We start from the raw sequence: 15,007 nt of genomic DNA, 5'->3' as shown, positions 1-15,007 counted from the left end.
ATACACCATGAACTACGTTCCTTTCAAGTGGTGAAGTTGGCACCAGAAATCAGCAACATCTTCAAAAGACAAGAAAAATCTCTACTGCTGCAAAACCCAGTCTCAGCTGTTAGTTATGAGCCATGAATTATGCTCCTAAGACTCAGGTGTATGTGCTCAGTGTCCTGAGTTACCCATGTCAGAAAACATCAAGTTTCCAGTGAACCCTTCTTGACCAGGCCAACACAGACCTGAGTCTAAAGTAAAAACCTGAGTAAGTATTTTACAGCAAAATAGCTATAAAATACAGTAACAACACTGCTAGGAACTGCTTCTGACCAGGACACAAATATTTACTCCATTCTGCCTGAGCATTCCCTGCAGTATTTCATATTTATCACTGGAACACCCAGTCACTGCTTACCTGGACTTCCTGTGTCTGCCATTTTGCATAAACTCAGTTCATAGATCCCAGTTACTCGATTGCTGTTCACAGGAAAGCAGAAGAAACAAAAATACACTATTTACTATCTTCAGAGATAAAGTGCTCCAGCTTTAGCTCAGTGGTTCCCAAAGCAGAATTTTAAGTACAGCTGTTAGTTAGAACTAGATCTCAACCCTACTCTTGCACAGAACAGCCAGAACAGGCTGCAAGATCCCCAAAAATGGCATTTCCCCCACGTTTCCCCCCACCCTGCACTGGACTTGGAGAGCACATGCTGCAGTAAATTCCAGATCAGGATCCAGGTCATCTATGTGCAAGCTTGAAAAATGGATCCCTCTTCCCAACTCTTGTCAGTCTGGAAAAGAGGTCAGTAAAGAGAGAAGCCATCAGAGTTTCACTGAAATAAATGCAAGAAAGAACATTCAAAACCAGACTGGAGAACCTATCAGCAGGTTGAGTTTCAAGGAAAAAAAGAAAATTAAGAAAACTAAACTACATGCTCTAAGAGAAAACACAAATATTGACAAAAAGCATCAATACCAGAATTTAAGTGCACTTACGAGTCCGGGGATTTGGAGTAGCCGCTGCCAAAGAGGTTGCGCAGGGAGCGCGGTGGGGAGATCTTGGCATCTCGGGAGTAAAACACCATACAAACATCCTTTGTGATCACAGCAGGCTGGATGCAGTGGTCAAGCTGAGGGGAACACCAGCAATGAATGAATGGGTGCAGCCAACTGTGCCAAGTTACTCTGCTGCCCTCAGTGAGATGGCTTTTGAAATTTGTTCTTGTTTGGCTCTTGGGTGAAGGGTTTTCATATGTGTCTCTGGGAAAGAGAACTGCCAAATTTCTTGACGCATCTCCTGAGTGAATTGATTTTGCCACACAAAACAACAGTGTCCTGCACACAGAGCCAAGAGCTAAGCCACTGTTTGTAACACCAGTACTTAAAGAAGAACGTTCACTGATTCCAGTGGATTTTCAGATCCAAAGACAGATAAAACAAGGCACAGAAAGGTAAGACCACCAGTATCTCTTGTGTTGTAAGACAATCATACCTTGATATCAAGATGTGATGTGACTCACAACTGTGAGTATATTTTTTCTACCCTGTTCTCAGAAAATGAATAAATACTGGCTTCAGGACTCAAATCTCTTTTGAATCCATTTCTCTCAGTACAGTCTGTGTCCTGTCCCAGACAGGTCACAGCCAGCAGGAAGGCACTGGTGTCTCACCTCCAGGTAGGCAGAGAGGGTCATGTAGATCTTCTCGCCATACGGTGTCACTCGGTTGAGGAGGAGGGAGTTGTGCAAGGAACTGTCCCAGACTGCCTCGAACCGGTAGAAAGTCCTGCAAAAAAGTACAGTAGAAGGTCAATAGTAGGAGTTCTGCTGCAGCCCATCTCTGCCCTGACATCATCCTCCAGTGAAGTGGGTAACAAATACTTGAAGCAAAAACCTTCTCTTTATTTCCAAGATCATTTACTTCTACCTCAAATAGGGTGACACAAAGACCACCGCCTCTTATAGAGAAGATTCAGCTAAAAGAGAAAAGAGGGAATGCAGAAAACAAAAGCTGTCATAGCACTACAGGGAAGTCAGCACCAAACAATTGTTTCTAAACAGAGAAAATTAATTTCTACTGCTTCAGGTGTAATTCAGCCCAGCTACATCTTAAAAGCGCATGGGAAGATTCTTTTTTATAAGCCACACTCATTCTAATTGTATTTTAGGACTTCTGTAGGACATTTCTTCAGTCTGGGACAAGGAAAGAGAGGAGCTGAAAGCTCCCACAGGTCAAGCCCAGCAATCCAGAAGGTTCAAGTGAAAGTGAGAGGCAGCATGACACAGAGCACAGCTAAATCACCACATCTAAAGGTGTTATTACACTCTCTCCTCTAGCAGGGGCTTGGGGAAGTGAGCTTTCTCCTTTCTCACAGGCACCAACTGATTTCAGGAAGGTCCCTTTGGAAAGAAGACCTATGCCCCTGTTCAGGAACTCAGCACACCTTGCCACACTGATAACAGAAACAGAAGATATTCATTCTTCAGCACCTCTATATAATTTCCCTCCCAAATTCTCTTGCCATTTTGAGTCCAAATGATGTGGTACTAAAAGCATGAAAGTGCTTCATGTATATTATTTTTTTAAAAGAAGTTATCTCTCTAAAGAGTTTCTGTACTAATTCCCAACTTGGTAAAATAGAAGATGAAACCAAAGACAAAGGACAAACAACAGGGTGGGGGTAGAAGAAACACGAAAACACAAAGCAGAACAAAAAGAAACACGAAACAGCCTAAGAGCAGCCGTGTCAGAAACAAAGATTTCAATCTCAAGTACAGCTCCCAAGAGCTATCCCTTCCTCTGACACCAATGACACAGTTCCAAGCTAATCCATAAAGGCACCAGCAAGCACAAGTGACAACACTGCTAGATACGGCTTGCGTTTCAAGAACCACATTTAAGAAACTACTTCTAAATATGTTGTTACTATTAAAAATACAGAGAAATGTAACCTAAAGGCCAAATAATTGGTAGCTTTAAAAACACTGTGAAGCACTGTAAAGTAATAATTCTCACTTCAGTTAGATTAGGCAAAGAGCACAGTTGTTTTCTCAGCCTTTACACATCCGTGTTGAATCCTTACATTTTAAACTTGCATCATGACTTAGTTATGACAACAAGCAATTTTTTAAACTTCTAGCAAATTCCAGATCTACTCTCAGGGTGGAAGAGGAAGCAGTAAAACCTGTCTGATCACAGATGGATAAACCACTGTACACAGCCCCAGCATCAGCTCTGCACCAATTGCCAAACAAGACTTCTCATGGAGAGAGAGCACAGATACAAATGCTCCTCATGCAGAAGTACCACACTCTTGAGTAAAATGATGTTTGGACAAACACCAGGATGAAGTCAAGCACAGCTCTGAGGCAGTTATCTTAGTGGATCTTTCCTAGCCAGGAAATTAAATATACACAGCTTTGCCTGTCCAAAGCAGAACCTGCTACAGCAGTTACAGAGGGAGACAAAAACCAGAAGCGAGAGAACTCCTCTCAGCACAGCCAACGGCACACACAGAACACACAAAGCATGGAATACAGGAGAGACAGGTTAAGCTGATTCTGAAGTGGATGCTGGCATTAGTGAAAGGTGGTGAACTGGGAGCACTGCAGACTCTGTCTTGCCCTGTCCAGAGGCAGAGCACAGAAAGCAGCAGGCAGTGCCCCAGACTGTGCTGCCGCCGTGCCCGGCTGTGATCCCACAGGAAGGTGGAACAGGAATCCAGCCTGGGCAGTTACTGCGTGTCTGGCTCCTCTGCCAGATGGTAAAGTAAGGAGTGGCAACCACATGGTTAAATTTCAGATGCAAATCCAGCCTAGAACAGAGGCTGAATAGCAGTCACATGGCAGCCACTGCTATTTGATCAGAGCAATTCAAGTAACCTCATAATTCAGTCCTTGGCTTGGTCCTTCAAAGCAGCAGAGACCGTGAGAAACTCCAAATTTAGTTCTTTGATACAGAACAAGGGAAGAAAATAGCAAGGGCTACAAAAAGAGTCTATATCTGATGGCACATCAAGTGAATCAGAAAGACTGCATGAAGGAAATTCTCCTATCCTCACGTGTGAAGGGAAGTTCACCCTCTCAAGTGCCCCAGTGAACTGTCCCTGAATCACCCTCTGACACAGAGGAAGAGGAGCAGGAGGAGGACAAGGAAGACTACTTCTGGACAAGCTAAGAGGTGTGCTAACAGAATTCAGTAAAAGTTGAGGGAAGTGGCAGCAATACAAATGGGACATAAAGCATTCTATTTTTAAGAATCTTTATGTACAAAGGAAGCAAACAGAAAATACCTAGGCATATCCTTATCAAGAAAGAGCCTGTAAAAACACAGAAAGAGCTTCAGTTAGTGCAGCCACAAGTAGAACAGAAAAGCAAGGGCTGAGAGGAACAGAACAAGTGGACTTAAAAAGCAAAACAAAGTGGAAAAAAACCCCACAGAAAGCAGCAAACAAGTCTGCAGACAATGAGCAAACATAAGACAGATCTCTTACCAGAACCTCAATCCCATTCCACCACACTGCCATGCACTCATCCCACAGCTTAAACCTTGGCACAGCTTCATCACACTCATCCTTCACCCAGGCTGCCCAACTTATAGAAAACTCCAGAGATATGGAGGAGTTTATTGAAACAGAACAGAGAGCACAGGGCTTTCCAACTGCGAATCCAACAGTATCACACAGGAAACCAGCAACAGTCTCCCTGTTTTCAGTTATACTGATCCATTCATTCCAACACACTCAAAACTTCTCAGTGGAGGTAACAACTGCCAACCTCCCTGTCCCTGCCTGCCTTTACAGACACGAGGTGGCAGAGGTGTCCTGCAGGCAGGAGCAGCATCCCAAATCCACTTGAATGCTGCAGGTGTTTCAGAGTCCAGGCCTCCAACAGAGAAGGAAGAATTCCAGTGCTTGGAAGGATCCCACCTCCAGCATTCAGAGCAGGTACAGAAGAGATGGATGCAAACCTTCCTCCCTCTGGAAACAGCCACTCAGAGCCCCATGCCAGGGATATTCCTGCTCTGCACCAGCTGAACAGAGCCAGGGAGCAGCCAAGTGACTCTGCTGTCAGAGCAGGGAGAGGCTGTACCCCATGCCCCCTCTGCCTCACTGCTCTTGGTTGCAGACACTGAAGCAGAACAATGTGGAGCAATGAGGGACACACAGAGCCACAAAGCCCTCAGCCTGGTGCCACACTGCAGGGACATGGAACTGGACTCAACTTGTCATACATCTGTATAAATCCCCAAATTACAAATTTACAAAGTGTGGCTCTGGCTTAACTTGTCACATGTTCACTCCAGGAATAATATGTACACATCCATAAATGTACCTCCTAAAATTGTCCTTGTACTTCAGTGCTGTATTCTAGCACCAAACCTTGATGTCAGTTTAAAAGTTCTGGGTTAAATCCTGCAGCCCTCTCAAACTGCTCCTTTCCATCTGCCCTTTATGGTCCATACAAGTGGAAAGTAATTCTGATGCATCATCAGCAAACCCTTCACATGGATCACCAGATTCCAGCATCAGCAAGAATTTACAGTGATGTTCATTCTCCACCTGTGTGTTCTGTGCCCATGGAACTCTACATTTAACAATTAGCCACATTCCCAGCTTTCCAAACATCCTGCCAATACATCAGAGGTCAAAGAAATTTCAGATTCCTGCTGAAATAGTCTTCATTCACTTACCTGTTGGAGCTGTGAGAGGACTTCAGGTATTTTGCAGAGATAATATTCAAAGACAGAATGGCATCCACAGCAGCTTCATCTACCTCTGCTTTATTTCTTATACGCCCTGAAAAGGGGAGGAGGAATCAATTAAAATTCAAACTGCAACACTAAAGGAACTTGTTTTCCCAAATATAATTTTGGACTACATGATTAACAAGCAGCTGTAAGTGGAAGTTTCAAAACTTCCATTTTTCCTCTGGATGTTTTTCAAAATCCTCCTCTTACAGGCAGTGCTCATAAAAATGGCAGAATCTGATACAAAGAGAAATTACCAGTAATAGTTTTTCTTCCTTACAGAGCAAGATGCAAAACCATTTACTCACCAACCACCAGCTCTCGCACATCTTTCCAGTGCAGCTCACTGCCCTTCTCATGGATAATGGTGACTGTGATTCTCCTCTGGATACCCTGGTGGAGGTCACAAACAAAACTCAATTTTTGCTGAAGTGCTCATACACACACAACATCTACTTTGCATCTAAACTGCAAAAGTTAAGTAAATAATATAATTTAAACCAGTGTGTGACAGAACAAGCACCTCCTTGTTTCAGGGCCCTGAAATTTACTTCAAGGGGATGTTATATTCTCATATGTTAAAGAAATGAAATGCTTCCCCCTCCTCACTCCACAAAGAGAGAGTAGCAAAAATGTAACTTTAAACCCATAAACCCTCTTTAACTAGGATTATCTTTATAATCTAGCTAGAGACAAAATATTATTAAGGATTATAAGAGGCATTGAAGATGCACTGAGATACAGTCACTTAATAAATTATGTATCATAACCACAAGCAGTGAGAGAGAGCAAATGGAAGTTTAGTCCACATGATCCTTCTGTGTCCTTAGAGCTGCTGGAGGCACTGAAAGGCACAAATGTGGTCCTGAAGGTTCCTGCTTTTTAAAAGGCTTTCATCTTCCACGAGTGCAATGGCCACTGGTGAGCAACAGGAAGAGCAATACCCTGGGGACCAAGCAGCCCAAAGCCAACAGACCAAGCACAGACTGGAGATCCTGACTGACACTGCACAGCTGTGTGGGAAAGGAGATGTGAACCCCAGTCAGCAGCATCCCCTCCCTCCCTGCAGAGATGACACTCGGTGCTCCACAGCTCTCATCAGTACCTGGTGCAGCAGAAAGGTGCCCTGGCAGGGCAGGCCCCCGGTGTGATCCACAATAGCAGGGATGTACCTGTGTGAGACAGGGAATCAGCAGGCAGGAAAGATGTACCAGCACAGCAGCTCCCTCTCCCTGCTGCAGCTGAAGACATTAGAGTGTGTCCTTCTACCTGCTCTACAAACAGGCTCCCTCTGGCATTACAGGACCAGTGAAATGTGGAAGCACCATCCACTGAACTTCCAGTACTAATGGAAAACTGGAACTCACTTCTCAATAGAACCCCTAAAGATCTGTCAGGGAAAACCTTTGTAGCAGAGATGAACACTAAACAGAGTCTGCTGTGTGACTGCAGCTTAAAGTCTCTGGTGTCCCAAAAAATCCCAACTCATGGCCTACACAAGGGAAATTCCAGCACCTGTGCCTGGAATTTCACCATGGAAAGAGCCCTCCAAGTGTCAAAGAAAGTCATCCTATCCCTTTGGTCCTTTCCAATGGGGACAACTACAAACCAGCCAGGCCCCCACCATGGTGACTGCTAAACATCAACCTGGTCTGAACAGAACAAAGGGAAAAGACCCCAGAAATCTCATAAACCACCATTCTTAAAACACACAATATTAATACAGGACTTACTCCCCTGTTGGCTCCAGTTCACTGATCTCAAACCACACAAGGAGGTCGTATTTGCTCACGCTCTGGCCCAAGCTCGGCTTGCTCATAGTATTCAGCTTTGTAGCTGGCACTTAAAGAAAGAAAAGAAAGAAAGAGGAAAAACAGAGTGGTTCACAAAGACTGAACATGTAAAGCTTACTCAGGGCTCACAGGAACGTGCCATTTCAGAGGTCCTACATATTCTATGTAGACAGGCAGAACACAGCTTTTACCATGAAAGTGATGTTGCTTACAGAAATCATTATTTCTCTTAGTTGTTTTTTAAATCTAGGTTACAAGAACAGATAAAATTTTTGAAGTTACATAAGGGAACAAAAGTGCATCCAAAGAGCCAGGAAAAATACACAGTCCCTCCTAGATCCACAGAGAAGTTTCCTTTATGCTTTATGGCTTAACAGTTTGTGATTTACAATTGCTGAGGTCTGTTCATCTGCAGCATTACTCACCCATAAAGTACATTTCACCTTCCCCACACAAGAGGAAAAGAACACAACTTTAAACTTCAGTCTTCACTTCTTCATGTTACAAACTGCCAGACTCCTGCACCACTTGGTTTAGATTTGTATATGTAAAAAGGCAGAACAAGACTTATGCCAGAGCCCTAATCCTGCCAAAGTATTTTTCTGGGCTCCTTATCTCTTAGCATTAGTGAGTATAACCAGCCAGATCCCCTCTAATTCCTTTCATACAAATGTAGGGATAAACCATCTTAAAAAAAAATAAAATGAGACAGCTTAAATTCTAGAAATAACCTAATATTCCCTCACACATCATACCTTTTAGTTACCATTACATGCCTTCTCTTATCTGTTCACTCATTACATTTTTAATGTAATGAGAATATTTTAATGTAAATTAATTTAAAATATAATTAATGTAAATTGGAATATTTTAAAAGCTTCACTCCTGTACACTCTGACTGGGATTTTTTTAACTCTGATTTTCCATTTTTTCTCCTTTCACATGTTAACCTCACTGCTTTTATTAAGCCAAATAATTATTCTCCCTTCAATACCTCTCAAGACTCAATCCTCCCTTGCCCAGGTGTTCCTTAGGTTCTCCCACCTTTTCACCTCTGTATCCTTCAGCTTCTACCATGACTTAATTTCCCATGCACTGGAAGGACCTAACAGGTCCTTACAGGTGTGCCTAAGGTCTCTTTTGAGATCTGGTTCTTTTCTAAATGAGCAGCTGCCTCAGAGGGACAGATTTTACAGGAATTTGTTATTGACAGCACAGCTCTACCCTGTGAGGCAGCGAGCTTGAGGCTCATCATTTACCTCCCCACACGTTACTCAAGGTAGTAACTCTCTCACATGGAATCATCTGATGCAGCTGCACATGAACTCACCCCAGCCAGAGGAACATCAAACACACAAATCACTCAAGTTTACTGCTAAGCAGAGTGATTCTAAAGCATCAGAAGAGAAAAACAACAGAAAGACACGTTTAACTAAACATGGAAGATTGGTTCTAGATGTTCTCACAGACTTGCTTGGGTACAATTATTAATCAGCATGACTTTCTTTTGAGTTAAATAAACCAGAATACAAATGGAAGTGAGGAACAGCACTGTTAGTGGCAGAAAAGGAAGGTGAGTGAAAAGGAAACCTATATAGAACAGAATGGAATAGAATGTTTCCTCTATACCTGCCTGTGTTTTCATATGCATCTCTCATCCCAGAATCACAAAACTCTATGCAGAACACAGAAAAAATCAGAGGTCCTGGAAGTTTCAGGGAACAGATGCAGTGACACACAAAAATCTGTGACTCCCAGCACACTGGAGTCAACAGACTGTCTCTATGGTTCTCTCTAAAAGAGCCCTAAATTTAAGCACAGCCTCATCCTTCCATGAGCACAACCATGCAGCTTCTACTCCTAATACTACTACATCATGATGAAGGAAAAAGGAATTTCAAAGCACATTTTGAAACTACTTCTACATCTATCACAGACCAAGTTTGGCTACTAACCATCTCGTTTAGGAGCCCGCTCGCTCTGACAACTGGGAACAGGCAGAAAGAGAAAAGGTGGCAGCTGGTCAGCTCCATCCTGGAAAGCAGCCACAGCAGAGGAGGCCAGCACGTTGGCATGCTCAGAGAGCGTGTTCAGCACATGCACGTTTACATAGCCAGACATAAGGTACCTAATCAACTCAATTTTCCTTTCATGGTCTGCAGAGGGAATGGAACACACACAAAGAAAGGATGGTAGAAATATGCAGGTGAGAGAAAGAGGAAGAAGGAGGAAATTAAAGGTGAAATGGAAAAAAAAAAATCACAAAAGAGTTCAGCATGCATAATTCCAATTAAGCAAAGAAAACCAAGGATCATTTCAACAAGACTGACTCACTAAACAAGAATGTGAGAGAGCAAAAAGATGAAGCAATTAATGAATAAGCAAATTTCCAGTTATTAAGTGCTCAGTAAGCATGGGAAGAGCCACAGCCAGATCTCATGGAATATGGTCAACACCTCAGGAATGGAATTCTATCCCCTAATGAACCAAGCAGCACTTCCTGCAGAGGAGGTTGAGAAGAGATACAAATAAAACACAGAGAGGGCAGAGAGCCAGCAAAGACATTCAGTGGCCCTTGTACCACTCACTCCATTGACATTTCTTGGTGCCCTGGATACCTGAGGAACACACTACAACCTCCATTTGCAGTAGCAGACCTGTGATGGAGAGAATTAGAGAGCTGTTCTCACCTGGCTTGGACAGTGGCATAGGGGGAGGAAAGAATCTTCGAGAAGGCTGTGGAGGGCTACAGAGAAATTAAGAATTATCAGTACAGAGGCAGATAAACATGAGAAATACACACAAATGCACACACATGCACCTTTGTATCACACACCTATTACTGTCTCTAAAAATACCCTCATGATTCTATGAAGACAGGTAAATATCCCCTGTCAGGAAAACAAGGGGGCTGAGCACACTTCTCAGACTAACCTATGCTCTTTTTTCATTCTAACTTAACCAATCCTAGGAGCACTGTTGAGGTTTTCCCAGAGCTCACAGAACACTGCTGAAGTTCCCAGTATGCTCCAAGCACCAGGGTGTTTGTAGGATGGACTGGCAGAACAGCTTCCCATGTTTGAGAGGGCAGAACAATTCCATCAGTCACTCACTGGGTAAACAGGCCTCTGCCAGCACTTTTACCTCCATCAGGAATTCTGCTTGAGAATGTGAAGAACTGCATAACCTGAGCATGATCCCCAAGTGCCTTTATGCCAGGCTAGTGAGCAATACCTGTTGAGATCCTGTCCTTGCAGGTGGAGAGGATGCTGCTGATAATGTCCAAAGACCTCAAAGACAATAGGCTTTGTTTTGATGTATTCCACAAATGATTCTGTCACTTCCACAGCAATCTATTTCACAAGTGAGGAAAGAAAATGAGACATTCAAAAAAGGAAATCTCTCTTAGGAGTCTGCATTTTTCACATCACTTATTGTCACTCACAATAAAAGCAACTGCATTCCCCTTTGGTTTAGGCATTAATTCTACTCTCCAATAAAGGAGAAAATTAAAGCCTCGGTATCAGGCATGTCAAGTAGGAAAAGAGGAGGCTGCATGTAACCAAAGCATTACACAGTTCATAAAAATAGATATATCCAGTTCATCTGACATCATGAGCACTGCTAGTCACACATATATTTTATTTCCTGAATTCTAGACTTTTTTTTCATCCTGGAAAGGAAACAAAGAATTCAATGGCAGGAAGTAGAGGTGAAAGAAGAGTTAAATTTGCCACAAAGAATCATTCTGTGTTTTGTCTTGTGATGGGGATTACATCATTTACCTGATCACTCCTAATACTGCCTATTCTTAATAATTCTGCTTGCCTTGAAGGACACACACAGCTGCCAGTGCTGACAGAGGAAGTTACTGCTCATGGAAAGCTTTACTTACATTCTGAACATGGTAAAACCCAAGGGGAGTCCCTCGGCCATTGTTTTTGAGAGGTTCTGTTGAGAAAGCTTCATCATGTCGATGTAAAAAGCTTAAAAAAAAAATCAACCAAAAATCAGCCACCACAGAATGGTTTAATGAAAACTGCTGTGCTCTGAATCCAGCCCTGAAAGGAAACCCTGAAACCTTAAAAGAAACATATTCTGCTGGAACTTTAGGAGCAGTTGAGTGATGACCTAAAGGTGGGAATGCCAGAGTCTTGTCAGACCACAATTCCTGTACTTGCTTTATGTCATTATTATTCCTTTTTATTATCTTAAGAACCCAAGCCTAAGACCACTTTCTCTTGAGAAGTACTGATTTCCTCCAGGGTCATGCAGCTTTCATTCAAATGGGGGTATGTACAATCTAGTATTAAATTTTTCACATGAAAAGCTTAAAACCCTAAGCTATCTATAAACTAGTAACTTATGAATCCACTTTATTATTAATTCCTTTCTGCAAAACTATTCCTTAACACCTGCTTAAGAGGAAGGGGGGACCAGGAACTCCAGTAAGTAACAAGGTGCTTTTCTCTGCTGTACAACACCTCCACCCATCTAAAAAGTTCTCAGAGTATCACTGCTCTCTCTATCAAATCATTAATTGCCTAATGCAAGTAAGGACAAATTCTTACTTGAACTGGCAGAAAATATCTGCATATTCAGGTAGGATGCCACTGGCCTGGAGCACTGTCACACGGAAGGTGAACACACTGCCCAGCTTCAGGTGATCACCAATCTCCTCAGTGAATCCTTCCATAGTCATCTTTCCATCCAGAGTGGCTGACTTCAAGTCTTAGGGAGAAAAAAAACATCCCACATGAAATTATTTTTTTTTCTCCTTTCTTTTCTTAAAATAGTTCTTCAGGAGACAGTTTAGTCCCATCACACTTCTTTTTTCCTTTTAAACCCAAATCATTTGCTAATAACCAGAAGATCCAAATACCTGGGAAGTTTTTCAGCACAGTTCTTCAAATGAGTTAAGTCCAGGATCTCTCATGTTCACCCATGGTAACACCTCTCCCTAACCATGGCATTCTTGAAGGACACTCAGAACTCCTTTCTATGATTGACTGAAAGTGTCACAAATTTCCCAGTTCTCCAAAACTACCACAGATTTCTTGCTTACCCAGCTCATTCATTCTGTTGATCTCCTCTGGAGGAGTGGTAACCTCTGAATTCTGTCCTTGCCCTTCCACAATTCTTAACTCCTCCAGTGACAGTCCAGACCGAGTCATCGCAACTGAAGAAAAATCACTCTGAAAAATGAAATGCAACAGACTCCTGCATCTTCTGGGTTTGCCATTCCCTTCTTTCCCTAAAACATGTGTTCTCAATTTAGAGGCAGAAACTACTACAACTCAAAGATACCTAAGTCAATTTTAAGAATTCTTACCTTATCAAAATACTCATTGTCAAATGAAATTTTAGCTGTCCCAGACTGTCGAATACCAGAGCCATAATCTGGGGCTTCTTCATCAGCTAAAAAAAAAAAACAGGGAAAAAAGAAGATAAATGATGGGGAGGAGAAGGGAGACCCCACAGTTACCCAAAGGGAAATTTTCATTATAATGGAAACCAAAATGGAAAGCAGAAGAGTCATTCAGTTACAAGCTGGGTTAAGTGCTGGAAAAGATCATGCCAGAAACCAGGAACTCAGATGTGGGAAAACCAGACAAGCTCTGAAGTTTCATCCTGAAAATATTTAACTTTAGAGAATTTTGAATGCAAACCAACTTTAGTACTAATTTTCATTATTTATTTACTTCTGATTATTATATTGAGGCAAACTAACATCTCAAATTCTGTAGCCATGAACTCAGCAGTAACAGTAGCAAAGCTCCACCAGGCCACACTGGATGTCTGAAAGCTGGATCTGTCCATACAATGTGCTCATTTCACCTCCTCCTCTTCACAGAGAGCAACAACAGGGCTGGGTTAAATGGCAGGATTTTTTCATAGTAAATGTACACTCACAGGAGAAATCCCAAGATTCAAAATGTGCTCCAAAGCTTTGCTTAGGGATCAAATATGTCATGGCCCCTTTTCAAGAGATGTCCCCAGTTCAGTTTCTATTAGCCATGGTGTATTCAGTTCATTTTGACAGATAAATATTTCTTTGGAAATATTCAGTCTAAGGAGACCAAACCAAACTAGACTTGTACACATTAAACCAGAATTTAATTCACTTCTTTTAATCCCTGCCAGTGACTGCTGTACATCTTCAGAGTCTGAGTTTCATTATATGGTCCCACAGAGAGTGAAGCTACCTAAACCAGCAAGAACTGCTGGCAGATGGCCACTGCTGGAAACAGCAAATTATGGGGAGGATCTGTGCTCCCAGCAGCATGGATAAGGCATGGCCCTGCCAAGCAGCCCACCTCGAGTGAGCAGTGACCTGCAGTTAACTCTGGCACACACACTGGGTGAGGCTGTTACCACTCCCTGTATCCACTCTTCTCTTCTGAAAAGAATTCCTGGTCATTAAACACTGTCCTGGTCATTAAACACTGTGTTAAAGCAGCTTCTAAGTCTTCACATTTTGAGTGAGGGGGAAACTGCTGCTGATTTCTGTTTATGCCATGCTGAAAAACATCAGTTCAGGAACTCCTTCACATGCTCTCCCCAGACCCTGGAGGAGCACATCTCTGAGCATTATTTAAAGGGATAGTTTGAGCACAGCTAAAACTTGGTACATTTAACTTCAGTGCAGGCCACCAAAACCATCAAACCAAGAACCCTTCTCCACTGATTATACTGGGTGCCAGAAAGAAAAAGCTTTGCTTTAGTTTCAGTTTTCAGACTTACTGACAGGAGTTAAATCTCCCACTGTCCTGAAAAGCAGGGTTTTATTAGCTGCCAGGTACAGACTGCAGCAGTCAACATCATCCTAATTTTAAAATCTTTTGATCAGTAGCATTATTTCAAGACTTACCCATGCTCAACCCATATGATGAAACAATGAATGAAATAATTTCAATAGCAACAGAGATCACGTTTTCTCTGCAAGATGAACGTTATTCAAGTTTGAGTATCAGGAGAACGGCTTGGTTTGTCAGCCAGGTGTCTGAGGGTGCAGCAGTGTCTCACCTGCTATGGCCTGCACAGCCACGCGCAGGAAGCCGCGCACGTCGCCCTTCTCGCTGACCACGGCCACCCTGTGGATCAGGGGCACTGGGTACAGCAGGTTGCTCAGGTACACAAATGCTCTGGAGACAGGAGGAGAGAAATACAGCCAGCATTAGGAACCGTGTGCCAAACCCCACTGCAGCTTTGCTCGGCTCCTGGGACACTCAGGTCTCAGACACTGCATCTCCTAGACCTGCAGGAGCTCCTGGATCCACCCTGCCCACACACAGGAGCTCCTGGATTCATCCTGCACACACACAGGAGCTCCTGGATCCCACACACACACACACAGGAGCTCCTGGATCCACCCTGCCCACACACACAGGAGCTCCTGGATCCACCCTGCTCACACACACAGGAACTCCTGGATCCATCCTGCACACACAGGAGCTCCTGGATCCCACACACACACA

At 43.0% G+C, this 15,007-nt stretch overlaps 1 protein-coding gene across 8 annotated transcripts in view; it reads right to left on the bottom strand.

Moving 5' to 3' along the window:
- KIF1B (kinesin family member 1B) overlaps positions 1-15,007 on the bottom strand; it is a 75,288-nt gene that overhangs the window by 9,718 nt on the left and 50,563 nt on the right. For all 8 annotated transcript variants that reach the window (XM_015648277.3, XM_015648280.3, XM_015648279.3 and 5 more), the window contains 14 exons: positions 14,556-14,674; positions 12,862-12,947; positions 12,595-12,724; positions 12,101-12,260; positions 11,425-11,515; positions 10,764-10,882; positions 10,220-10,275; positions 7,470-7,578; positions 6,842-6,908; positions 6,045-6,129; positions 5,680-5,785; positions 1,659-1,773; positions 985-1,118; positions 404-465 (listed from right to left, as the gene is read on the bottom strand). In XM_015648277.3, the coding sequence (XP_015503763.1) occupies positions 404-465; positions 985-1,118; positions 1,659-1,773; positions 5,680-5,785; positions 6,045-6,129; positions 6,842-6,908; positions 7,470-7,578; positions 10,220-10,275; positions 10,764-10,882; positions 11,425-11,515; positions 12,101-12,260; positions 12,595-12,724; positions 12,862-12,947; positions 14,556-14,674 (1,439 nt within the window). The remainder of the gene's footprint in view (positions 1-403; positions 466-984; positions 1,119-1,658; positions 1,774-5,679; positions 5,786-6,044; positions 6,130-6,841; positions 6,909-7,469; positions 7,579-10,219; positions 10,276-10,763; positions 10,883-11,424; positions 11,516-12,100; positions 12,261-12,594; positions 12,725-12,861; positions 12,948-14,555; positions 14,675-15,007) is intronic.

The sequence above is a fragment of the Parus major genome, chromosome 21, assembly GCF_001522545.3.
Source record: "Parus major isolate Abel chromosome 21, Parus_major1.1, whole genome shotgun sequence".
NCBI lineage: Eukaryota > Metazoa > Chordata > Aves > Passeriformes > Paridae > Parus > Parus major.
The sequence above is the reverse complement of the archived record's forward strand: the minus strand, read 5'-3'. Positions and strand labels throughout refer to the sequence as shown.